The following is a 27,698-nucleotide window of genomic DNA, read 5'->3' on the forward strand; positions in this document are numbered from 1 at the left end:
ATTTAGGGAGAAAAATAGAGAAAAGTAGTTTGTTTTCCTGAAGATTCTTTATCAGTATATGAATATACATATTTAAAAAAAAAAACAAAAAAACAACAACAAAACAACCCACAGAAATCAGTGCTCCACAACTACGCAAATCTTCGTACAACACAAACCTCACTTCACTGTAAATATTCAATTCTAACATTTGCTAATATCTCCCTAACACTAGAGGGATGCACCATTCACCAGTTATAGCTTGAAGAGACTCCAACCGATCATAAATAATGTACAATGGAATAATCTTCTAGAAAATCAGATTTTTATTCCCTTGAGATATTGAGATGAGGAAAACACAATTTGAAAAGAAAATTAAATAATGATTCTCAATATTTCAACTATTATTTTACATCTCCTTTAATAGAAACAGGGAAATTGGAAATATTATGTATATATTTACATATTTACATCCAAGTATTTTACTGATTGTACTCATCTTCAAAGCCCACTTATATACAGCAGCACTTCAAACTGTGAAGGAGGTGTTTGTGATTAAGGCACTTACTGAATTATCTTTCAGTATTTGATTTTATCAGCCACGTACTAACCCTTGTAACCTCAGGAACATACTGTATTTTAGTGATTCTAAATTCTCACAATTTTTGCTAGACAAAAACTTTCACACTGCACACTTGTACCACAAACTGCTCTTTCATTTTATAAGCAGGATAACATTAAAACAGCTGAACAATACCACTATTCATGATTTTAAAATTCCTCATAATCGTGTATCTGGAAGAATGCAACCTCACTTTTTTTTTTCCTAGTTCAAGTCAAACAATCTCTAACAAATCAATCACTTAATATTGTACAGCAGTACAAGAGTAAAAATCCATGATCTAAAAAAGATTGCTAGAATTAAGGCAAACCTTCAAGCGAGACAGGAAGTATTCACTCACAAAAAAACAACCAAACAAACAAAAAAACAACCAAACAACTAAATTAAAAGAAAAATAAATGCCTTTCAGATGTTATCTTTGTAGTGTTACCAAAGAATTGGAGAAAATAAAGCTGACAAACGTGATGAACATGAGAACTCAAAGTAATGGAAGGCAATGCTGACATCAATTTTTGGAATGACCAAATTAAATAACTTAAAGAAAGAAAGGTCTTTGGATAACTGAGTGTGACGACAAACGGGTACAATGCATATCAAAGGCTGCTCAGGATTTCTGATTTATTTTTCTATAGCCTTGATCCATAAGGAAAACATGAAAACATATGTATTAGGTAAGAACTAAAAGAATGGTGTAGAAGGAATTTATTGGCTTTCCAGCTTCAAACCATAAAAATAGATTCAAGTTTATTTTCTGCATGCATTTTGCTTCTGTTTGTTTTGACCTTGTACTGACTCACATCCATTTTTGTATTGACTAAAAGCTTTGAAGTACCATCACACCAGTGCTAAGCATAGGACTTCACTGACATCTAGGCAGCCGCCAAAAGGCATCAGAACCAAGATTGGCATCCTATGGAAAAGCCATCAAGAAAAAGAGATCAGATCATGACCACTTGGAAGTAATTTAAGTCATATGTGCACACAGCTCCTTTACACATGTATATCAGCTGCACCAAAAAGGGACATACCCCGATATTCTTACCAAGTTCTCAGGGGAAAAGTTTGCATCAATAAAAATGCTAGGTTTGATGAAGATCACATCATTTGTCCTCAAACAACAGCTTTGTCATCATGGAAGGAGGAAAAAAAACCTACCCTCAAAAAGCATTGCTAAGGAAGTAACCAGCCCAAATACTGGAACAGAGCACATCGTATTTATTCACTGAAATGCTCACACAAGTTAAGCATCAACCAAACATTTTCTGCCACTAATTTGCACGAATTTCACAAGTAATGTCTAAAATAGGCTAGCATCATTGATAGGCATTACATTACTTAGACTCCAATCCACATGGAGTGTCTGCCTACACTGAAAGAACTACTGCTGCCATCTTTGCTTGAAAAAGCAACCCAGTACTCTGACCTCCTGGAATGTAAACATGCTATTTCTTATTCAGAGAAAAAGTGCTATTTTCAGTTCTTCCACTGGTGGAAAAAAAAAAAAAAAAAAAAAAAAAAAAAAAAAAAAAAAAAAAAAACCCTGGTATGTAAAATTAAAATAATAATCTAAATTGGCATCTAGCCATGATGGAAAGCCAAAACTAATACAATTTGCAATAAAATATGAGAACACGTTGCAGAACAGCTACTGTTCATTGTATATCAACTATTGGTGGCTTTGCACTGCAGCTAACTACGTACCGTTGATAGTAGCTATCACTCATTTCAACACTGCACTTTTTGTTCATTAACTTAACTTCTGGTTTTTAAGAATTTTTAAGCAGACACATACAATATCTTTAACTCTAAAACTTGCTTCCTAAACCTACCAAATCCCCCTCTTATGTTTTCATTTCACTCAGAGCACTCTGTAATTCCCTCCAATGAATACAGCTGACATCATGAATACACTGCAGAGCTTCACACACTACTGTCAAGCAGGACTGACCACAGACAGCAATGCAGCAAGGCAAAGGCATACTTCCCTGGATAAGTGACTACCAGTAACACAAGAAAGAAATCAAGGGCTTTGTAATCTATACGTACTAGTGAAGAGAACTGCATCATGTCAGCTGTGCTTTGTGTACTCAAAAACTGAAAATGCAATTTGCAATCAAATTAAGCGTCGGTTTCAGGACAAATTTCTTCTGACACTTCTTCATATGCCAAATAAAATCATCCATTGACCTTAACCAGCTACCAGTCTAAATGCAGTTATCTATATCCATAGAGGCAACCTGAATTATAACAACCATTACAGTAAAATTAGTTCCACTAGCAGAATTCACAGTTCAGACCTGAATTTGTAAAAGGATAACTAAATACTTTTAGCCAGGGATGCAATGCATGACATCGACAGAGCAAGAGCACCACAGTGCAGAACGTGACCTGAAGCAAACAGCAGGAGTTATTCACTCTTTTAACAATCCCAGTCTAAGTTTCAATTAGAATAATGAAAAGTAAAACAAACAAAAAAACAACAACAAAAGGGCTTGCACAAATGTTGCCCAAGGGCTGCTCAAAATGCTTACCTTTTATCAATGTCACTCAACACAGAAAACTACTTCAAAAAGTAAAATTCCTGCATCTAATACAAGGCTACAGCCTGTTATTTTGCTGATCTTTTCAGCAAGCTTTCAGGAGCGAGGATCATTACAGAAAAAGCCCTACAACATTACTGACCATGCAGGCCACTAATCAGAGAGTACCTACACGATCTACCACCTAACTCCACAATCAGCTGGCCTTTCTAGAGAGAGCTGGATGAGGCCCCAAATTACGTGCTTAGAATGGGAAGAGAAATTTTCAGAACATTAAATCGGAAAGTGCCTTGGTTGGATAAACCTGACAAGAGGCTACTGTCCATTAGGGCACAGTTCTTATCCACAGTACTTTTAATTGGTAAAACAAAATTTCTGAAGTACCCAAATGTTAAATCTGGGTAGAGTTTTCAAGATTCAAAACTTTAATCTAGATTACTGATTTCCCTTACTGGCACTGCTATGCATTTCTGAATGCTAAGGCAAGCATGGATAATACAGGTCTAGAAAAGGCACTGCTTTACAAACTTTAGATAGTTAAGCTTTAGATCTTTTAGATCTTTTAGATCTGACCCTCCATCTCAGGTAATAATGATGAAGTTAAAAGGTTGATTTTATCACTTCTGTATACATCCATTTATGTCTATACATGTAGAAAATGTAACTTGTGTTGTTTGCGGGAAGAAAAATCAGAAGTTCATCATTCCTCTGTAATAGAACCACCTGAACTTTAAGAGTGTAACAAATTTCCATACACTAGCTGAAAAATTATAGATCTCATGTGCAGAGTTTGCAGAAAGGAAGTGAAAAATCCCAGTTTACAGTAGCTTGCTTTCACTGAGAACTAAGCTAAATCAAATTCCTTTCCACATTACCCTACTTTCGCTGACCAAAATCCAGCTGTTTCACCACACTAACTCACACATGTGGTTGAAGGTTTAAATTCAATGCTGGTGGCTCAGAATGTGATTTCACAGTCATTTTGACCACTCGAGAGTGGGAACTGCCATCATGATGAGTGGCTGGCCCTTCACCTCCACGCCGTCTACGTGCTCTCACCTGATGCACTGCCATTCACAGAGGGTCACATTAGTAATCTGTCCAAAAGTTAAACTAGAAAAAAAGATGCATTTTCAGGTAACTGCTCCAGCTCACTCATATGAACAGCTGTGCCAGGATTGTGAGAATCTTGCTCTGCTGTGGAAAAAGCAACACTTCCAGCAGCACAGTCCATGTTTTGGCATGAAGTCATCATGGAATCTCACCTTTTCATAATGAGTTCTTAAAATAGGTAAAATTTCTACTGAAAAGCCAAGAGGGCTTACAAAAGCATTCGGGTACCTACATTCCATTAAAAATGCATTACCTGAAAAGTTTTATACTAAACAAAGTCACGAGCTTTGTTAGAAGTTTACATCATATAAACTAGCCTACAGTTAATTTTTACCAACATTGTTACAAAACCTCCCCCTGCTTCATTCTGCTTCAACAAGTAACAGTGAAAATTTGGCATAATTTGGACAGTTTCAAAAAAGTTGCACGATCAAATGTTGTAATGGCAAAACATAAAGACTGCAAAACCACAGTTCTATCCAAACACCTCAGTAAGATACCATGCTGCATGTACAGAAACACAGAGAATCTAGAAATACTAAAGCTTAGCAGAAAAACTGTTTCTTTTTCTTTCTTTTTCCAAAATACTACTGCACAGAAGGAGTTATTAGAGACTTGTTGTCCGGAAAGACAAACACAATATAGTAACAAATCAGGTTTTACAGAATAAACCAGACTAAGCCAGTAGAGGGAAAAACAAACAACATGGGACCCTAAGAGTCTGCATCAACTTCTTCCTCTTGAAAAAAACATTGTATATAGGCTCTCACCTGAAATGTCATGAGTTACAATGATTATGGTGAGGGTACAGTCAATGCTGCAGTCATACTTGATGGTAAAAGTACTTTTTGTTCACTTCCCCCCTGTAAACAGATCACCATATTCTAAATATACAACACTAAATGTATTCTTCTGTTCTGTTTTGTATTCTGAAAGTATCGCACTTGCAGCAGAGCTCATGCTCCAGGAATCATTACCCAGAAAAAGTCCACTTCCCTCATTGGCTCTAACAGTGTTGTTGGGCTTCCCACTGCATACTTGCAATGCTATAGCCGTACTGATTTAGAAAATGAAATAGAGATATTCAGACACTCTAGCATAGATACACATTTTTTATTTAAGCACTAAAAGAAAATGGTTCATCAGAAGCTGACCATGTGAGCAAAGATTTTGCAAGAAAAACAACAATGCAGCAACTGGCGAGATGTCCAAAACAATTAAGAGATGTTTGTCCAAGAGAAGAAATGTGTTCTTTTTACGTCTGCTGACAGGCAAAACTCATCACTAGAATCCTATCGCCCTTTGACTCAATTGCAAAAATTCCATTAGTTTAATCACCCAGACATTTAATCCAAGTAACTTGCAAATGCCTGAAAACTGGGGAAAAAAAAGTAAAAAATGCCAAGTGCTGTTGATCTAAACTCAGCAGAAATGTATTGCACATATTCCAGAACAAGTAAACATACTAGTAGTTTATTAGAAAATAAAAACAAAGAAAAGAAAGAAGAAAACAAATGCAAAATAATAGCATCTCACCTTTTGAGGGGGTGGTCCGTGGTCATCCAAATAAGTGGAATTTCCTATGAAAAGAAGAGAGGTAGAAATAAATAAAACTCATCCAATGAAACTTCAAAACTTGCCAATGTACAGAACCCATGCTTTCCTACCCCATTGTTCCTGTGCTGTCAAATAATTAAAGGAAAATAAATATCATCTGCTTTAAATTTTGCTTCAACAGGGAAAAAAAAAAAAAAAAGAAATCTGATTTGGCTCGATTTGTGATAGAAGATTAGATGCACATTTTTATTAAAAATAAAATTAAATGGCCAAGGCAATTTTAGTTAAAAACAAGGCATTCAATTACTTGCACGATAAAAACTGTCAGCTGCAACCTGGCACACTTTAAGCTAGTGAACACAGTTAATCTCAAAAAGATTTCTTAGATAATAAAATATCTAAAGCTTTCAACAGAGCTTGCTCTCATGGAGTTCACAAGCATTCCCTTATCTTCATTCTAACAAGGGTTTTTCCCAACCTCCAAGCTACATTTTTGTTGCTGAACAGTACAGACTGAATGGAAGATGTATTCCAATGTCATTGCATCAGTCTTTTCAAGATGCTCTTTAAATTCAGAAGAAAAGCTGCAGAAAAAAAGCCCCTAAATTTCTAAAGCACTCCCTTTTTAGCTAGCTACCATAAAAAAAGGCAACAATTTCAGACTTTGTACCCACTACTTACAAGTCTATGCTAATAAATAAGGGTGAGCTTACCCAGTAGAGTACAAAACTTGGGGCAGGCTGAGAAGTTCTCCTCAGGCCCTGCACCCCTCTCCTCTCAGCCATCCCCATACCAAAGGCAGAAAAAGATACTTCAGCACTAATGTTACATCAGTATGGATTATGGAGAATAACCTTTAAAAGAGGCTAGCAGATACTCAAACACCATAGAGACAACTGTAAAAAGCCTGGCCCATCAGTGAGCATCTTGACTCTAGATGCTGCTTCTAGAGGAGCATCAACCAGCTGGCTGGGGTAAGACATAACAAGACACCAAAGAGCCCTCCTCTTCGAATTGCCTTCTATTGAAAAACAGATAGTTGCAGACATTGTTTATATATATATTATATATATGCCTTAGAATGCAGCGTCAAGAAGGCTTGAAATGTATTACAGGAGGCTCTTTGAATATTCTTTAAAATTAAGGGGCCAATATCTTAGTCAATTTCACCTTTCTGTATCAGCAGTTTCTGCTCTTATTATGCACATTGCATTTTCCCTCCTGCATCAGTTTCCAATTATTACAATTACACCTCAGTATTCCTGGCACTAAACATGCATTCTGCAGGCTTGATTTCTGCTCCTATTTTATTATTATTATTATGATAGCACAGTCTAGTTACTGTATCTAGTATCCAATTCATAGTAAAAATGTGATCCATTTTATAAAGCTCTTTTTTATAGCACTTTCTTACTCAAATCCAGAAGAAACAGCAGCATAAACTAATCACAAGACAGACGCACACAGTCAACCAATTCAGAGCAATGATTTGAACTCCAGTCAGAATAACTTGCAAATCAAAAGAAGAGGATGGAAAATGCAGAAATTTCCTTATGCTTCCTCAAATGCCGTGTGCTGAGTTAGCTCTATTCTCCTGCAAGTCTTCTTTCATGGTCTCCTCAGGCATTTAAATTGGTGCTGATCTCAGCATCAACAGTGTACCAATTCAAGACCAATTCAATCGTCTGAATTCTTCTGGGTTTAAAATGTTTAGACTGAGTGAAACACTTTCAGTAACAAAGTGAAACTATTTCCTTAGTAAAAAGGATACCATACCCTTACTAAAAACACTAAAATAATGCAACAAACACAACTGTGGTGCTGTGGAGCGGGCAGGCTCCATGATCTGCCTGCCAGCTCTCAACAAGCATCTTGTCATAGAATTGGGCTTGCTTCCCTTTGGATGGAGAAATTGGCCATAGTACTTGAGCCTTAAAGTGTGAAAAAAATATCCCGTAAAATATCCATCAAGCTCAGAATTTTCTGCAGAAAACCTGCAGGAAATAATGATTTCTAAAACAAGGATAGGCCATGAAAAGCATAAGACTCCTGAACTGGGTATTTACAAATCTTATGAACTTTCTGAGCCAGTCTGCGTACCAGATTGTCAGTTTAAAAACAGCAGAAAAATCAGCAGGGTAGGTATTGCAGCAGTGAATAAACATCATGGTAAAGCCAATCTATGAACAATTTCTATCAAAAAATGACAAAGAAGTACAAAAAGGAAAATTGCACAGTAAAATCACGGACTTAGGAATGAATACTATAAACATTGGAACCACTTTTCATCAGCTGAAGTGTTTACTGCAAGTACATCAACACAGCAAGCTAACATAAGATGGAGAATATAACTATGCAGCTTTTACATGCTTTGGCACAGACAACAACTAGAACATTATACAAACACGTGTTTGATTTCAATAAGTGTCACAGCAAGAGAAAATGCTCTCTGTAGTGGATCTAGCACAACATAGAAGACACTGTCACTTTTCATTACGAATTTAGTCCCCTGTGCTGAAACAACCTATTTAATTGAAGAGAATTTTTCTAAATTCCTTTAATCAAGCTTTTGATCTTGTCTGTCACCCAACAAAATATTTCAACTTTTTTTTTCCAGACGGAAGTATTTATACTTCTAAAACTATATTTTTTTCTGCCTTATAATTTATTTTACCTTCCTTTATAGCACAATCGTAAATCATTAGAAACAACAAAGTAGAAAGAATAATCAACAATCAGACCGGTGACATTATGTATTCCACAAACATGCTCAACCACACAGTTGTGCTCACAGAACACAGTTGTCTTCAGTTTATCTCAGGATAGGGAAAAAAAAACAAAAAACAAACAAAAAAAACAAACCCAAAACAAACAAACAAACAAACAAAACAACTAACAAAAAATCAGCTTTATTACATAACGTGGTGAATATATGGAAGCAGCCCAATTTTCTCCATAATTTATTGTTTTTGCGGTTAAGTGAATCAGATGTATGCAAAATCTTTGGGGAAACCTTGTGGTTATGTTCCTTTTTTCTTGGAATCACGGAAGAGTGGGGGCTTTTGCTTGAAGCAAGCCAAGTTTAAACAGAGAAAGACGATCATTTTCCAGGATTTAGGATAAATATGACTGTGTGCAGTTCATAACTGCAAAAGACAAGAGTAATTGCAGCTCTGGGGGGAAAAAAAAGGACTGGGAAGGTGGTGGTAAATGGGTCTATGTACAAACTGAAGATCCGTTACAAGTAACCGAAACACAGTAACTTCATTGGAACAATTTAGATATCATGTAGAAAAAACTGAGCTGAGATTAAAGGAGATGAAGCTAACATGGAAAACGTGGCATTTTTACTATTTTCCTGGTTTTCCCTTGGTGTGGATCACAAGAAGCAGTCTAAGGGAACTGGGATGCAACTACCGCCAAGTCTACCATGTCTTCTAAAAATCCCAGCCTATTCTCTCCACTTGATCGCTGCCTCAAATTTCTAGTAGCCAATGCATTCTTTATTGACATACCATCACGTAGATCATCTGGGGTCTAGTGGAAAGAAACAGTTTAATAGTGGTCTGATTAGTTTTCTGCACTAGAAACGAGGGCTTTGAAGAATGGCTGTTCCATGAAGTACTCCTAATCATGAAGGACTGCTCCTTCAAAATAAATAGAAGCACCAGTGATGACTCAGAAGAGGATTAGTTCTGCTCTGCTTGCAGCCAAAAGTTATTTAAACAAAAATCTGAAAATCCATCCCAGTCAACATTAGTTCAGACGAACAATTCTCCAGTGTCAACTGTCAGTTTATACTACACTCACTCTTTTCTTTCCACCATGAACAATTTCTCAATACTGTAAATACTGTGAAGGCTCCACCAGTAACAGCCTTAACTTAAACAGTTTGCCCATAGGAACCTAGACCAGCCAGAAGCAACAGACTTGAGGTGCCAGGGTGTTCTTGGTCTTCTACATTTTATAGGTCTCTGGTTTTTTTTTCTAAGGGAGCAGTGGATATCCTTAGAAATGTATAGATTTTACACATCTGAAATAGTAGGATGTTCTAAGTCATCATTTCAAGGAGCTCCTGATGGATAAAAGGCAGGAAGGGGGACATGGACTACAACTATCAGTTTAGCAGAGTGATGTTGCCCAGCTCAAATCTAATGCAAAAGGAAAACTCTTCTGCTGAGGTCAGCAGAGCTGTAACAGTTTAAAGTGAGAACATTTTTTCACAGGTGTGCAGAGAAGATTAACACAGTAAAACCCTACTGACCAGTCTGCGCTGGAATACAGAATGATTTACTGCATTTTCTTCCATCATACACAAAAGCACCTGCACCTACAAGTGGTTTCCTCAGTTTAAGACTAACACACTGGAAAAATTTTCATTTGAAGTTGAAAACACATAGAGCAAGTATTATTTTTATAAAAAACATTGTGAAATGGATTTTTCTGCTTTCTTCCTTGCTTTTCAAAATAACTTGGTTATTTCTGATTTTTAACATCATAAATACCTCCCCAAATAACCCTAAAGCTACGTATTAATGCAATGAAACTTAGAATCTGAAAGATGACCAAAATACCCATTAGGTATTGCTTTCCAGTCACTTAACATAGGAAACTTCATTAAGATACAGTCCAGATTTGTTTACTTACAAGTAATATTCTCTCTAATACAAAGAGGAGAGAAACTGGAACAGCCATGAACAGTTTGTGAAAACATAGTCCAAATCCCACATACGTAATGTATGTTAAAATACTGCTATTACATGGGCATGAAAGGTTTAAATAAGTGTAGGTTCTAAAAACATGCAGAATATACATCAGAGAAAGATTCTGAAGGAAATACAATAATTAATGTATGTATATAAATACTGTTTTTCTTTATACTTACCAATTTTTCCAAATCTGCTACTGTTTATAAGCATCTCTTTTAATGTAATCAGACTACAGAGTTAACTTGTTTTAGAAATCCATTTCTTAGGAATCTCATAGATTCATTTTCTTAGCGAAAATGTTCACATTATTTGTGCTTGTTATATTCAAACACACTGAATATATAGCTACAACAAATAAAAGAAGAAATTCAAAACTTTCTGTGGTTTACTTTGAATAACAAACTGAAGTTCTGATATGACCGCATTTATTATAACAGTGTGAACTACAACAAGTACTATGGTGGAAATTTCACAGGCTTTGGTTTATCTGCAATATTCCTAATGCTTCTTGCTTTGCTCCTACCCTCTACTGACAAACTTCCCAGCCTATAATTGTACAAGATGAAAGATACATTTTAATAAACATTTAGAAATGCTGGCCAGATGAAATGGAATCTGAATATTTGATAATGAAAGCTCTTGGCTAAAAGTGCTCACAAATAAGGAAATAGTTCTTCCATCTTACAAACTCATACAGAACCAGGCAATCTGAAGTCAAGAAGTACAACATTTTTCCATTCTGAGCAACAATAAGATACATTCTTCCTATATAGATGACAAGCAGCTGTGTATTTTGTGTTTAGATTTTCTGGGAGACCCTTCCTAATCTGCACGTGCAGCAGGAATGCAGGCAGAACAGGGGACAGCAGACGATGGGCACAGCCTTCCTCCTGTAGAGAGGGGAGACTCCAGAAAGCAAAACCACCCTGCACTGAGTGGTTAAGATTTGTTCCAGCCTGCCTGCTACAGAAAGTTAACAAATCTTTCCTCAGTGAATGTATAGGCCTGTGTTTCATTTTACTGTTTGTTTTGTCAATAAACTGCTTTACTACTACTGAGGGTAGAAAGAAGAAAGAAAATGAAATTGAGTAAGAAAAACAACCATAACAGGTATTTTCCTGCACTTGAAGAACAGCCCTCTTTATTGAGACAGTGCAGAGAAAACCTAACGACCAAAAAAAAAAACCAAAAAAACCCATGAGGCGCTATTAAGACAAACTATTTCAATTTTACTTGAATACATTTCTCTATGAGAACAAAGGCTGCTGTTTATCCCCACTGCCAGGTAGCTCTTAGCTACATGCACTTCAAAGCTGCATTAATCTATTCTTCATCTTCCCTCTGTTTTTCACCTGGTTCTCAAATTCTGCTTGCTGATATCACACAGCAAGCGAGTGCTGATTAAAATAAGGGGTTTTTCTTTTCAAAGAAGTTTTTTATCCTACCTCTCATCACAAAGTACGCCAGATATTTTGCAATGACTTGTATTAACTTCTTAATTTCCTCAGTAAGATTCACCACAACAAAAAGGCAGACTCAATTCTATAAATAAATACAAGTCCATGCTCCCTGGCCTCTTCTGGGGAGTCCCTTTGACAAGCTGTCTCTTCAAGATGTGTAGTCAAGCAACATTTAAAGCTAGGTGACTGCAAAATGAGCTGTTCAAAGTTTAAAGGGCAAGCTGAAAAGAGCCAGCAGACTGACAGCTGAATTGCCACCTATTCAAACCACACAGGCAGAAATAAAGGTCCTGACTTTATTTCCTAACCTGCTAAGACGCAGGTAACACTGGTAGTTGTGTCAAATTGCCTTAGTTGAGTACCAAAAGGATTCACACAGCATAGAAAATGTCAAGTTAGAGAGCAGACTGAAGCATGATGTTTTGAAGTGAGCTGAGCTTAAAGAAATTCAGGTTGTGTGCTTAGGAAACTGTGGCAATCTGCACTAACTGCTATCTGAGAATTCGCAGAAAAGGAACCAGCAAAAATCTGTTGGAAAGACAACATGCTGAAAAAAATCAACAGAACTTAACATTTAAACTGAAAGGGCAGAGCACAGAAAACTGCTGTGGTGAGTTTTGAGAATGGGACTGGCCATCACTGAGGATTGTTAGGAGCAGATAAGCAAGATGCTACCAGGAATGGCACAAGTGTCACTATGCTGCTTCAGATCAAACAAATTAAATCAGCTCCCATTCTAGGCTTATTTTCTTCTTCCTTTTTTTTTTTTTTTTTTTTTTTTTTTTTTTTTTTAAATCAAGCGAGCTTCCCCTGGGGTATTGTCCTGGGTCCTATCGTTCAGTACTTTCATTCATTACTTGAAAAATGCATTAGAAAGCAACAGTATTAAGTTTGATAGCAATATCAAATGAAGAGATTTGACACCTGCAGAACCTTTGGGACAGACAGAGTCAGAAAGACCAATTACTCAATGAAATGGTCTGAGAACACTCTAGAGAATTCAGTAAATAGAAATGTAAAAATTCCAACTCAGCAACATCTTCAAAAAAGCAGAATGGGAAACAAAGGCGAAACTGCAGAAAAGAGCGCAGGGAGATACGATGGGAAGTGAATACCAATTTGCTTCCTTTGGATTTGAGTACCCTGTGAAAAGTTTTCAAAAAGATCTTTCCATTCCAGCTGGATGTACAGTAATAGCTTCACTAGCTTGGCAAAATGTCTTCCTATCAAGACATTTTTTAAGGCTTAGCATTTAGCTTATTTCCTCTTCTTCCAGAGAGAGAAGCATATGAGGATATGTGAAGACCATTTGTCCCCATCAGATAAAATCTCCTTTTGCTACTGCCCTGTAGAATGCATGACACAAAGAAACTTTGTTGGGCAGAAGACGCTGACAGAATCATGACACTTCCCCTCTTAATGTTGCCCTACACTAGAGAATAGGGCATCAGATTGAGTGAATTCCCAAACACACATCTGAAGTACTGCAATTCCACAGATAAATCTTCTTTTTAAAGACTACCTACCAAAGTGATGACAACTTAAAGATGGGTACAATGGCCAGACATTGGACATAATGATAAAGCTTCAGTGAAGACTGTCAGGTGCAAGGCCTCTCATTCTCACTGCACTCTGCCATTCAGACTGCAAGCTCAAGGGAATCTGTATCAACCAGACACCTTTTCAGATGATACCATTCTCAAGAGTTTTCTAGTACATCAGCACCAGAAAGCAGCACTGGTCTTTTGCATATGTTTTTCCAGAGACAAGGATTTTATTTGCTTAGTTAACTCAGGCTAACTTGTGTTATTCCTGTTCATTGCATCTATGCAGATATTTTCAGATACGCTCATACGCCTCTCTCTATTCTTCCTGCGTAGGCAATCTTGAAAATGAGCTAGTCAATGAATTTTAGAAAACATCCATCTGGCAAGTCACCAGTTATCCAAGCAAGACTTTTATTACTGTTATTATTAATATGCACTATTCTGCAAATGCTGTCCAGAACAGATTGTTTGTTGGGCATTTGGTTGGAAGTTCCTCTCCCAGGAGGCATATCTCCCAGAAGCTGCTCGGGTCTGTGGTCTGACCCCAGCCACACCTTCACAGCAGAGAAAAAATGAACACACTTCACAGACAGTTGATCACAGAAAGTTCTGAAGAAGTACTCACATTTTTATCATGGTAAAAGTAGATGAATTTTTTTGGCATATGCTTTTCACAACATCGCTCATGAGATTGTTATGATCTTGTCACACTTCTTCACAAAGGCAGCTACATTTAGGATAATGGACCCCTCTACACAAGGGAGGCATGCAAGATCAAAATGTACGTCCCTATGTTTTCTCTACAGCACAGGTTCCATTTCTATCTTATCTTAAAAATTCTACTGAAAACAGGAAAAGAGGCATTTGGATTTTTCTCTTGTTCAAGCCTGTCTCCTTTTCTTCCCTTCTACCAATTTTATATGCCAAGAAAGGATCATTGCAAAACTCTTTCTTAAACTTATATACTCCTTGGAAAGCAAAAGCAAAAGCACTCTGTGTAAGAAGAGCCTATCTTTGTGTTGCTAACTTTTTTGAAGATAAAATTAAAAATAAAAAAAAATTACAAGTTGTTTAACTATTATTAGTTTGCTGTTCTTATAAGGCTTAATAAGCATTAAGCATTGAAGTAGCTCTTCTTACCAAGGTCTGTTAGGAGCTTACAACTCCAATACAGAATGTGTAAGTAGGCCAGATAAGAAACATAAGGAACATACTGTACAAGAACTACTTCTGACACATTAACATAAAGTTTTGTTAATCTCTACTACAAAAAATAATGAAATGTCAGATGGTTTTCTAGACTTCAATATGATTTAATATAAATATTTTCCATTACCATAAATTCTTTGGCCAAACTGCTCAATTTTCACACTATCCAGCTACTGGCATCAGTTCATGAAGATATTTTAACTCCTTCCTACTTGACTCAAGCAGATGCATTGTAATGACAAAAAAACTTTCTTTGTTAAGTGTCCAGCACAAACACAGTGATTTAAAAAAATATGTATCTTCCTCTTCCTGCCTTATTTCTTGTGATCTTAAACAAGATATGTACTCATTTTTTTATTAGTGCATCATTTGCTAGACTGTTCTGTAAATACTCTGTAAGATGCCTAAATAACTCAATGAACCGTTATAAAAAGTTTTGCTCTTTGAAATTGAACGCTGCCTTTATTACTGAAGTCTAAGATCAACACCAGGCTTATCTGTGAAGTAGGCAATGTAACCCTCATAAAGCAGATACATACTGATGTGAACAAAGAAATTTGGCCTCAGTTACTAAGCAGCTTTCAAGTTCCAAAAGTTTGTGTGAAAATATTTGGAAAACAGTGAGCACATGAACTGAGTTTAGATGTGCTGATTAATTCCTGTAGCCTTAAGCTCTCCAACAACAAAAATAATCTCTTGAAAATGTTAATATAGAGCTTGTCATTGCTGACGTACTTTTTTTTTTTTAACAAGTACTGCAAGTTTCATTGACCTCAGCAGAATTTCTCAAAATGGCATCATTTCTCTTGTACTCTTGTACCTGTCCAAGAAATATTTACACTTTTACGTACAACACTAAACACCTGCTCCTACTGGTGAGGAATTCAGCTGAGTGAAGACATTAAGAAGGTCTGAAATGCATTTTGGCTCACTCGGATCACTGCTTACTTAGGACCGCTCTTGGTTGCTTTGACCACATTTATGAACTCTGAGATGCAAACGTTCACTACTGGTAACAATTATCGAGGCACGCTCTTTCTTTTTATATCGATTTCCTGTGTTTTATTTAGCTTGAAGAACCACATCAGGATGTCACAACTAAGACATAGTAGTTTAGTAGATCTCTAACTGCCACTCACCAACCCTCCTGCAGACCAATGCTACTTATAAGAGACATCCCAAAATACACAAAAAACATCTATGCTACGCAGACTATCACCATACAGTAGCCATGACCTAAATCCAGCTTTTCAGTATACACATTCATTAAGAAAAGCTTTTTACTATATTTATGTATAGTTATGTATCGCCAGCAATCTATTTGCTTTGCACGAATGACTGGGAGACTCCTAACCAATACTGAAATTATTTCAATTTTTTTAAAACACGCAAAGGTATCATTTACTTCTGGACAATATAACTTAGATGTATTACTGTATTTTACTATTAGGAGGTGCACTGTCTTTAGGACAGCTAATTCCCATTGAGCCTGGTTGAGATATACAGCAAAGAAATTGCAGCAAACTGAAACCAACATTCAAACATCTGAAAAAGCCACAACTCCTTATCCTTTATTCTTTATAAATTCCAAATTTTACACTTGTCTGAATTACTTATGTACATATTAAACACATCATGTATCTTCTCCTCTATTACAAAGTCTAGAGAGCTATGTTTTTCCATGTATAAGATAGTTTAAATATTAACTTACATACAACTACAGTTCAGTTTACTGTTATGTTTTTCTTCCTTAAGTGAAAATATCCCTAAAGGCAAGATCATCCCTGTCTCACCTATTAATTTTCTTACGGCTTCTTATTTCATCTTGCGGGATTTATATCCCTTTACAGCAGGGGTTCTGTAAGTACAGTACTTGTAAAGTTTAATGATTGCACTCCCCAGTCAGCAACAAATTGCAGAACTTGCTTCCCCAAAGCGAGTTCCATTTAGCATGACAGGGGTCCTTACTCAGGAGATGTATAATGGAAATGTGTCCACGGAAGTACCACAGAAACTCTGTCAAAACTTTTCCCATTTATTTATGTGCTATCTGCTCAAAGGTTTTGCTTTCTTTTAATGCTAAACTTCTAAAGCTAACAGAACAATATGCTACAGAATTGTAGAATGGCCTGGGTTGAAAAGGACCACAATGATCATCAGGTTTCAACCCCCCTGCTACGTGCACGGTTGCCAACCACCAGACAGGCTGCCCAGAGCCACATCCAGCCTGGCCTTGGACGGGGCATCCACAACGTCCTTGGGCAACCTGTTCCAGTGTGTCACCACCCTCCGTGGTGTGAAAAACTTTCTCCTAATATCTAACCTAAACCTCTCCTGTCTCCATTTAATACCATTCCCTCTTGTCCACCCTCATAAACAGCTGTTCCCACTCCTGTTCATATGCTCCCTTCAAGAATTGGAAGGCCACAATGAGGTCTCCCCAGAGCCTTCTCTTCTCCACGCTAAACAAGTCCAGTTCCCTCAGCCTTTCTTTAAAGAGTTGAAAGAGTCAGCTTGAAAGAGCCCATTTTTAGAAGGTAGATGCTCAGAATTTTCTGAAGCCATGTACTTGATGGAAAATTAACTATCTAAAAAACGAAGAAAGTTAGCATCTCCAGACATAGAAAAACTGGTCTGCAGAGCAAAAGGCATCAGAATAAACAGATAAATATGTGGATGGTACCTGCAATACTGGTATTAGTCACTTATGGATAGTTCAACAATTTGTGGATTGTTCAGACCTCTGATCCAAAGACAAAAGATACTGTTTGAATAATACCAAATTCTGATTTAGATGAATTCTCGTGGGAAAAGAATTCTATTTCCAGTATCATCTAAAAATCAGTATAATGCCAACACCAAAATTACTTTGATATGAATGTTGCCTTTACTTCACGTGAGTGCATTTGACAGCCCTACCCCACTGCAGCAGCAGGTGTGCTCAGATTGCTGTCCTGCTATGAAAGAAACACCTTTTGCCAGTGGTTGTAGCAGACTGTTGAATACTTCAGTGCCTTCGGCCTGACAAAGCTGTAGGCACTAGGACACGTGTCAGGGCTTTGGGACATTATTTTCCTCTCCGATACTCAAGAATTCACTCCAGATTTCCTACCATAAGTCATCATGTTCCAGGTCTTGATGTCCTTATGGGTCCACAACCAACAGCTCTCCTGCTATGGTCAGCCAGAATGTCAGCTCCTCAGCTCCCCTACCTCCAAACAAAATACAGCTGTGAAAATACATCCTCTCAGCAGCTGTTGCAAATTCATACAAGCCATTTTAAAGGTCTCCACTGTTTTCTTCTTGTTTCCCACAGCAGTTTCCACTGTATTACATTATTTACTAATCAAGAGCTTTCCAGAACTTATTTTTGTCAAACACTAAGAAAGAATGTAATTCCCTTAGCCACCTCCTCAAAAATAGTACATTATTTTTTTACTCATTTTTTACTTTTTTTTTTTTAATATAAATTCTGGCACTGAAAATAAAAATTGCCAAACTGATGAAAATTAGGTAATTGAAAATGGGACTTCTTGGAGGTAAATAAAGGGGGTAGAAGTGTCAACAAAATGCTGTGGTATCGGGATTATTGATTTTTGTATTTCAGACTTGAACGTTGTATTTACTTAAGCTGCAATGTGTGTTCACAGCCAAGGCATCAGCAGTGAAGTGTTTCAGATGACTCAGCTGGGCCCAGAGCTCCTGCTCCCATTCCAGGCAGTTTCCCTCTCTTTGCAATCTTTCCTTATAGTAGGACAAAAATGTGTCACCTCAAACATCTCTAAGAATCTTAAAATTTGAATCATTGTTTGAGATGTTTTCTAAGAGAAGTCAGCTATGAAGGGTTATTCAGTACAGTAGTTACAGCAAAGCCATGAGAGCAACTAAGGCAATAAGTGTTACACCAGCAATGCTCAAAGGTCTGAGACTTCAGATTAGCATGCTCACCAACTTCACAGTTAATTAAAGCACATCAAGCTTCCAATGTCACTAAGAGTTCATTATCCATTTGTTTGATTCTATGATTTATGTACCTACACTTTTCACTGCTTCTTTAGGATGTAAACAAACGCTGCATTCAGCTCTGGAGAAATCCTGGAATACACTGCCATTTTAGTTCTTGGAAACATAAAGGAAAAGGCATAAATACTGTGCTTTCAGCTGGAAAATGTGGTGAGTGAACACAAATAAGATTTTGCAGAGGCAGCCATACAAGGCTCGTATAAAACTACGGGATCTTACAGCAAAAGACTTGGACTCCCACATTGCACCCTGGGTGGAAAGTGGGGAAGTTGGGTTTCTTTTGTTGGCTTTTTAAAACAAACAGCCTGGTACATGGATCACAGGAAACAGGGCATGCAGATACCGAAAATAAAACCAAAAATCCTGCATAGCCCAGAAAGCATTCTGCCTAAAGCTTGACAGCAGAACTGGGAAGGTCAGCTTTGTACTCCTCAATCTTTTTGGTGTTGATTTGTTACCTCTCTCCAGTCTCCCCCCTAATGCACTAATTTAGTAGGCTACCGTTATCATAAGGAGATCACAGATTACTCTACCTATAATCTCCATAGACAGAACAGTCACTTCACACTAGATTCCTCCTCTCATGTTAAGTTACTGCAGTTCTGCTGAGGCTGGGAGTAATGCCAACCAGCCCAACATACCCTCTTCTGCCACCACCACACCAGTGAAAGATTTCACATTCGTCTGCTTGCTTGCAGCACTCAAATTAAAGATCTGATGATATCCTCCACTTTCATACCCCAGTTAAACAACAGGATACATTTTTACCATGTATTCTCATGGCACTCACTGAATGTTTAGTCAAATTTTAAGTACCACGACTGAAAGCTATTAACAAACAGAAGTCATCCCTTATGAATTCCCTGGGAGAAGGAAAAACAAACAGAAACAAGGATATTACACCTCGTCACTGACACTGCAAAATCTCAGTCCTACGCTGCAGCTTCCTGGGTTACTCGGGCAGCTTGGCCACTGCAGGCACACAGACACATGGTGAAGGCCAGAGCCCATACAGAGTGTCATCCTTACTTCAAGGGGCTGAGTTAGGTCTTTGGCCTCTTCTAGTACCACTGCTGAACCTGGGACTGCTACCAGCAAGCAGCTGGACTGCTTGTTTTAAGTTAATATTCACAGTACCTGAAGACAGCTTTCACAACTGCTGGGAATCCTGACTCTCGGTTTATATGGTTTGTGGTTGGACATGACGATCTTTAAAGTCTTTTCCAAACCTGAGAAATTCCATGATTCTATACCATAAAAACATTCAAAATTACTGCAGGAATGAAGGAAAAGTAAGGACAGTACTGATGAGTCTCAAATGTGGGGCAAAGCATTAAGAACCAGGTGAGGTGCGTTGGCAAACAACTATTAGTAAGCCAAACAGATGTTAAGGAGTTTATGGAATTTGCCAGTGTTTCCCTGGACTTACAGGATCAACACAGCCAAGCCTATACATTGATTTTCATCAGTATTGTTGCTGGGACTAAGGCAGACCGAGAATGAGAAGCAAATAAATGGGTTATATCATCACTGGATTACTGTGCTCCAGACACTAACTGCATGGGGAAAAAAAGAAAAAAAAAGGAAAGAAAAAGGACAAAACCACAATTTACCTAGGGATCCCTCATATCCCTTTCTCAATCGTTCATCAGTTCTATAAAACAGATACTCAGGTCATTAGAGCTCAAATGAACTTTTAAAACAATTTTTGCTGGAAGCTACATCTTGGCTGTACAAAACCATTTGTCATCTTAAAGAAAGAGGGGTTTTCTTGCCCAAACCTGAGTTGTTGTAAGATGGGAATTTATGACACTTCACGTTTTGTGTCATTTTCCAAAAATAACATAAATTACCAGACAGACAAGGCATGCTTCCCAAATCATGTATGGACCCAGAAGTACAGAAGTGCTTCCACATAAAAAGCAACACTGAAACTTGAATAGCTTTCCTGTGTTTGAATTGCTCCATATGATATCGCTAGGACTAACAACAGCTTCACACAGCTAGTACAGGACAGCAGTATCAGAAGTAATTAGAGTAGGTTGGGAAATGTGATCTCATAGAACAGCTAAAGTCTAGGAATAATTTACTCATTCAAAGATCACAAAGGGGAAAGTAGTTTTAGTCCTCCACGCCACTTACCAGTATCCAGGAGGAGCTAAGGTTTCTGCTAAAACGATTACAGAGGAAAAGGCGTTTTATAGTTTCAAAATTTGTTTTCAGTACAGAAATAAGTGAAGGCAGTTCACACTTTTCAGGAAACTCATAAAGGCAGTGCAGGAATGTCAGAAACCCCATTTCGATGTCTTCAGTGATTAGAAATTTCTGCCATTACACATGGAAGAATATCATCATCCTTAACATAACACTTTTTTCATGCAACTGAAATTATAGCCTTTTTTTGTTTCACTGCAATCCAGTATACAACCTGTTTTTGACTTGAATTTTGTTTTAGTGTGGTAGTTAGTGCTAAGAACATTGTGCTATTTTGGCATTTTGATCTTTTTTTTTTTTTTTTTCTTTCCAAAAACACCATTTCCACATTTTTCCAATACTGACCTGTTACTGTCAACCTGATTTTTCTAGATTGTTCTGACACACACCTCTGCCCTTACCAGCTTTCACAATATCTCTGCTTCAGAACCATCTGCAAATATAATCAAAATGTTAACTCTGCACTTTCTAAGCATTAATGCAGACATTAAACAAAACCAGAGTACTGATCCTTCATAGACATCTTCCTTAGCATGTGCCAAAGCTGTTGCCGCATAATGATGTGTTAGAAGTATTAAGATCACTGCTATTAATCTCACCCATTAAGAACATAAATACTAATAGAAAGTGTAGGTGAAATGAAGTAAATAACATTTCTTTCCAGATAATAAGATCAGTGTTCTGTTTATAACTATGGTGCTGCACTCCAGCATGACCTCAATAATACAAACCCATGTTCAGCCACTAGCAGCACCCTCAGCACCAAAAGAGACACAACCGGTGCGTGGCCACGCGCTGCCACCTGCGCACTGCCCTGAGGCGAGCCTGGATGTCAGCTGCAGCCGTCAGGCCTGAGTGGCATCTCTGCCATCTCCACCACTCAGCATGAAACCAAGCTGCACATGGAGCCAGCTCAGGCTGCCCCACCACCCTCCCCACCCCCTCCCACGTTACTTAATGACAGAGCAGCAAGCATGTGGTCCCCCTTCTAAACTCTAAAAACTTGATAGAAAGTTAATAAAAACTACTGAGACTTACTGGAAATGTACATGTGGTAATGGTTCTGATACAAAACACTTCAAGTCTGCCAGCCCTGACACCAGGACATTGTTAAAATTAAATTGAATCATTTGATTCATCAATTGAATCATCAACTACACCTTCAGAGTCATTAGTTACACCTTCGTGTCATTAGTGATAGGACCAGGGGGAATGGTTTCAAGCTAAGGCAGGGGAGATTCAGGCTGGACATGAGGAAGTATTACTTTTCAGAAAGGGTGGTCAGGCACTGGAATGGACTGCCCAGGGAGGTGGTGGAGTCACCGAGCCTGGGGGTGTTCAAGGAAAGACTGGATGTTGTGTTGAGGGACATGGTTTAGTAGGAGCTATTGGGAATAGGTGAACGGTTGGACTGGATGATCTTTTAGGTCTTTTCCAACCTTGGTGATTCTATGATTCTATGATTCAAACGCTCCAGAACTACAACATGGCATGTGCAAAATTATTCACTGGGGAACAGTCCTTCACTGTGTTCTATCCTGAGTCAAAATCATGCCATTTGGAAGTAGTGCCTGTGATGAGCTGGCTACTTTTGAGACTTCTGGCTAAGAAATTAAAGCTGTTCTTATATATATATGTGTATATATATATACACATATATATATATATATATTCATATATATAAAAGAATAGAAGCAAAAAGATTATATATATATAATATATATAATATATATATTTATTTATTATATTTATAATATTTATTTATTATATTTATTTATTATATTTTATATTTATTTATTATATTTATTTATTATATATATATAATCTTTTTGCTTCTATTCTTTTTATTCCTTTTTTAATTTTTTTTTCTACTGCCACTTTTAGAAAAATTCACATTTACTCTTTCATTTAATTTCTCCAGTTCTGCATAACAAGTTAAAAAAAAAAAAAAAAAGTAATATTTCTGGTGTACTAATAGCTTCCTATACTGAACTGTGGCAGAGCTGTGCTAATGCTGATTTTGCTGATTTAGCTTCTTCTAAATCTCCTCCTGATTCCATGACTCACCTGAATGGTAACTACAGAAAAAAAAAAAAAAAAAAAAAAAAAAAAAAAAAGAAAGGATGGATAGAGAGAATACTAAAAATAATAGTTGAATAACCCACAACTCATCAGTGATGTATATATACACTATTTTTTTCTCCAGTTAAAACAATGCTGTGCAGCTCCTTCACTACACTCCATTATATGTTTACATTCCCTATTAACGTTTCAACCATGAGACTTCTGCACGTACTTCAGCTGTTAGGAATGCCACCTTAACACAATAATAATGAAGAAAAGCCCCAAAGCACGGTGCCAAGCATGCAGTAATTTATGACTGATAACTTCAATCTAGTGCTACAGATAGATTTCACTTGCTATAGAAACCCGGTTAAGCTTCCTGAGTCTCTTGCTGAAATCCAAGGCAAATATGCAACTTGATTCAAGCAGGGACTGACTCAGCTTTACAGTTTTACTAGTGTCTGCACTGCCATCTTACTCAGTGCAGGAATCCATGTCCCCAATATAGCTGAGCAACCATGCTCTCCTTCCAGGGTGTGTTGCTGCTGCCATCATTACTGGCAGCTCCTGTGTGAGCAGAGCCAGGCCCCAGCTGAGAGCCCTACAGGAGCATTTTGCAAGTGTGGCCATGAGGAACCCTTTTATGAGGCCATTGTGGAAAATACCATGTTCTCCACACCCACAGGCACACAGCAGGAATTTCTGCCTCACACTGAGGACTGTGGTTCTACACTACCAACCCTCAGACCTATGGCCATGGTGAATTTGCCATGGCCATGAAGGCAGCAATAGTGATGTTTGATGTAAGAAAGGTTCTTCAGAGGAACAAGACTACTTGCTGGTTGAATATGAGCCTATAGTGTGTCCAGGTTGTCCAGAAGGCATTTGCCATCCTGGCTTGCATCAGAAATAGCATGGCCAGCAGGATCAGGTTGGTGATCATCCTTCTGTACTCAGCTATGGTGAGACCTCGCCTTGAACATAACAATCAGTTTTTGGGCCTCTCACTAGAAGAAAGATACAGAGTTGCTGGAAAACGTTCAGAGAAGAGCAATAAAGCTGGTGAAATGATTAGAAAATAAGATGTCTGAGAAGTGACTGAAGACACTTTGGAAGATGTTTGGAGAAAAGGAGGCTCAGGGGAAGCCCCATCGCTCTCTACAACTACCTGAAAGGAGGCAGTAGTAGGTGGATGTGGGTCTCTTCTCTCAGGTGACAAGTGATAGCGTATGAGGAAACAGTCTTACACTGCATCAAGGAAGGTTTAGATTAGATGTCAGGAAAAATTTCTTCACAGAAAGGGTGGTTAGGCAAGGAACAGGTTTGCCCAGGGAAGTTCTGGAGTTGCCATCCCCAGAGGTATTTAAGAGATGTGGATGTGACTTAGTGGTGGACTTAATAGGATTAGGTGGTGGATGGACTTGATGATCTTATAGGTCTTGTCCAATCTAAATCGTTCTATGATACGTGCTGCTAGGACACATCAAGGTACACATGCAATTAGAGATCATTGGAAAGCATGCAATCCACTGGGACATTAGCTACTATAGTCACAGAGCATAACTTCACTTGCTGGCAGGTCTGAGAAAGAGGTAAATTGTCCACTGTCCGTCCCATAAGTGTCCCACTACCTTAATTCGAAACAGGGCTTTTTCAGTTTTATGATTTACTCCATGAACCAGCAGAGAGCTGCTGCCCACCCACAAGGCAGAGGCATTATCCTGCCCGAACCATGGCTGATCTCATTTGCACATCTAAAGCTTTCAGAAATCTGACTGGATTTTTTTCCAGCTGGTGTCCAGAAAACAAGGAGGACTCAGTCTGTGACCACCTCCAGACATTCCGACTGATCAGAGCCGCCCAAAGCATGCCTGCTGCTCCTGCCCCCTTCCTCCTCCCTCCCCGCCATTTTCTGCCTCATGCGTAACCAGTGGCACTCAATGAAGCTGAGGGCACCCTGCCTCTCTGATACTACACAGAAGGAAATCAATTTCCTCTCTGCCCCTCTTGCACCTATTTTTCAGCTCTCTACTTGCACTCCTTGACATCCATCACTGCTGCTTTCAATCTATCAATATATGTTTCCTTAACATATGTCCCCACTGTGCTACCCAGGGACTGCTTGTATTCAGGAGACTGCATGCTCCCACTGACCTTTCCCAGTTAGCAACAGAGCACCTAATTGAAAAGGGTGAACACTATTCATGAAAACGGTGAAAGAAACATCCCTAATATTTTAACTACCAGACGCCTGCAGCTCCACGTGGCAGTATTACAACTTTCTGCATGTAAATGCACTCACTTTTACTGACCTTCTTCACCCTTGCCAAGCCATTATTTTCACAACGTGGTACCATTTCATAGACTCACAAATAGCTTGGGCTCGAAGGGATCTCAAAGCCCACCCAGCTCCAACTGCCTGCCACTGGCAGGGCTACCCTGGACCCCATCCAACCTGCCCCTGAACACCTTCAGGCACGGAGCATCCGCAATCTCTCTGAGCAGCCTGTGCCAGTGCCTCAGCTCCCTCTGAGCAAACAATTTCTACCTAACATCTAACCCAAACCTCCTCTCTTTTAGTTTAAAGCCATTCCCGTCCTATCACTATCCACATGGGTAGTCGATCTCCTGCCTATTTATACGCTCCTTTCTCCTGCCTATTTTATATGCTTTCCTTCCTCCATGCTGTAAGGCTGCAATGAGGTTTCCCTGGAGCCTTTTCTTCTCCAAGCTGAACAAGCCCAACTCCCTCAACCTGAATTATTACAAATACATTATTTTCTGCAATCTGAAGACTGCAGAATGTGTGAAAAACTTTCAATATTTTCCTTCTAAAATTTTATGATCTACAAAGACTTGTAAAAGCAGTTGAACATTTATTCTGAAACAGATTTTCAAGCTAGACATGGAAATTACAGTTGGAAACGCCACCTGTTTTGTTGTTTTGTTTTGTTTTGTTTTTTTTTTTAGCTGAGCGGAAAAAGAAAAAAAAAAAGGAAAGCAAGACAGCACGCAGACAAAAGCAGGAAACTGTACTATCCAGAGGGTTTTCAGTACATGTGGAAAAAAAATATATCAACAACATAATTACATAGAAAGAAATGAAAGAAATTAAAATAAAAACCCAACTTTTTTGTTGAACCATAAGGTAGCCTATTTTTTGTGCTTGATTGGATGTTCTCCAAGTGAGACATCTGAATTCAATTAACAGAAGTTTTGTTTTGGGGCTTGCATTTTTGTTTTGCTTTTTCAAGTACTGAAAGTTTAACCATGTGAACTCTTTTTTGTTGAATGACAAGATCACAGGACAGTTAAAGCACAATCCAAGCACAGTGAGATGTGCCACAGCCATACTGTTGCTAATTCATATGTTCTGTATTTCAGAAGTAGTTGTATAACCTCAGTCTTGAGCATACAGCTGACATGCTAATTTGTTCCCAGGTGTCTCATAATTATTTTTGTTCTTCAGAAAAAAAACAGATTAAGGTTCATTTTGTTGCAGGTAATATGATGACCACTCAGGTGAATAAGTAAACTTGAAAAATGTATGTAATTAAGAGTTATGTTTTGCTTAGTATTTCCAGATATCATTTCACAGTTAATATGCAGAGATCAATACACAGAAAGTCCCGATGCAACAACACAAAAATACTCAGTGGCTTCTTTCTGCTGTTATTTATGAGAATTTAGACTTAACTGTAAGCATAGCCCTGGCGTAAACTTTTCAATTTTCATTTGGAGCATGTCTCATATGCAACCTACAGTCCTGAGCCAACCTGCAAGAGGCTTCCTCCACTTTCTTTAGCAAGGTGTGAGTGATCACTCAAACTTCCCCTCCAAAACCTGTCACAGCCTCAAGCACGGAGCATCACTGCTCATCGAAGAAGCCTGAGACAGTGTATTGCTGTTACAACACACTGGGGAGCTGAGTGGTGCACCACAGCTGCGAGAACACACACGGGAAGGTGTGAAACCCAGAACACCCACAAAAAACCACAGCAATATTGCAAACAACACATGGGAAGATGACAGAATACTCTTGCTAAGACACATTAAAATGGAAACATGACGGATAGAAGCAGTTTCTGTAGGAGATTCCAGATGCTGATACAGTCAAGCCATTCAAAATAGATACTAATACGTGCTTTTCTCATTCTCCTTTTTAATGCCTAACAAAAATGTACCAAGCATTCTGTTTGCAACTGATCCACCTTCCTTTAAAGAAATATTTGTCCAAAAACAAGAGCTGAGACAAAAGTTCAGAATTCAGCAAGAGTAAGAGCAATGAGCCTTCCAGCACTGTCTATGTGAATATTTTCCTCTGAACAGCTTGAGCCCATTAGCTTCTTTTGTTGTTTCTACACCGTCCAATAAAAGTAACTGAAGCCAGCCCCGTTTGTAATATGCCATATTTAAGTGTAGGCATTTACGCCTCTCTCCTCCAGATTTATAGAGATAATTTTCCTTTGATAAATAAGATGGTCAGCCTGTTAGATTAGGAATAATAGACAGTGTTATTACAAGGGCAGGGATGTGCATCTTGTGACCTGTGAATCCTCCGTGAAGTTGTAAATATGGCATGAAATCCACAACAAAGTACTTAAACCACACAACAATATAACAATGGCTAGCCATGGTAAGCCCAACCCTAATTTTAGGGC

The 27,698-nt window shown here is 38.2% G+C and overlaps 1 protein-coding gene across 1 annotated transcript in view; it reads right to left on the bottom strand.

The window, feature by feature from the left end:
* UST (uronyl 2-sulfotransferase) overlaps positions 1-27,698 on the bottom strand; it is a 156,738-nt gene that overhangs the window by 93,216 nt on the left and 35,824 nt on the right. Inside the window, exon 2 of the mRNA XM_042822417.1 lies at positions 5,791-5,834. Coding sequence (XP_042678351.1) covers positions 5,791-5,834 — 44 coding nt within the window. The remainder of the gene's footprint in view (positions 1-5,790; positions 5,835-27,698) is intronic.

The sequence above is a fragment of the Centrocercus urophasianus genome, unplaced genomic scaffold (genome assembly GCF_019232065.1).
Source record: "Centrocercus urophasianus isolate 14NV4802_14NV808 unplaced genomic scaffold, USGS_Curo_1.0 seq_10, whole genome shotgun sequence".
Classification (NCBI taxonomy): Eukaryota; Metazoa; Chordata; class Aves; order Galliformes; family Phasianidae; genus Centrocercus; species Centrocercus urophasianus.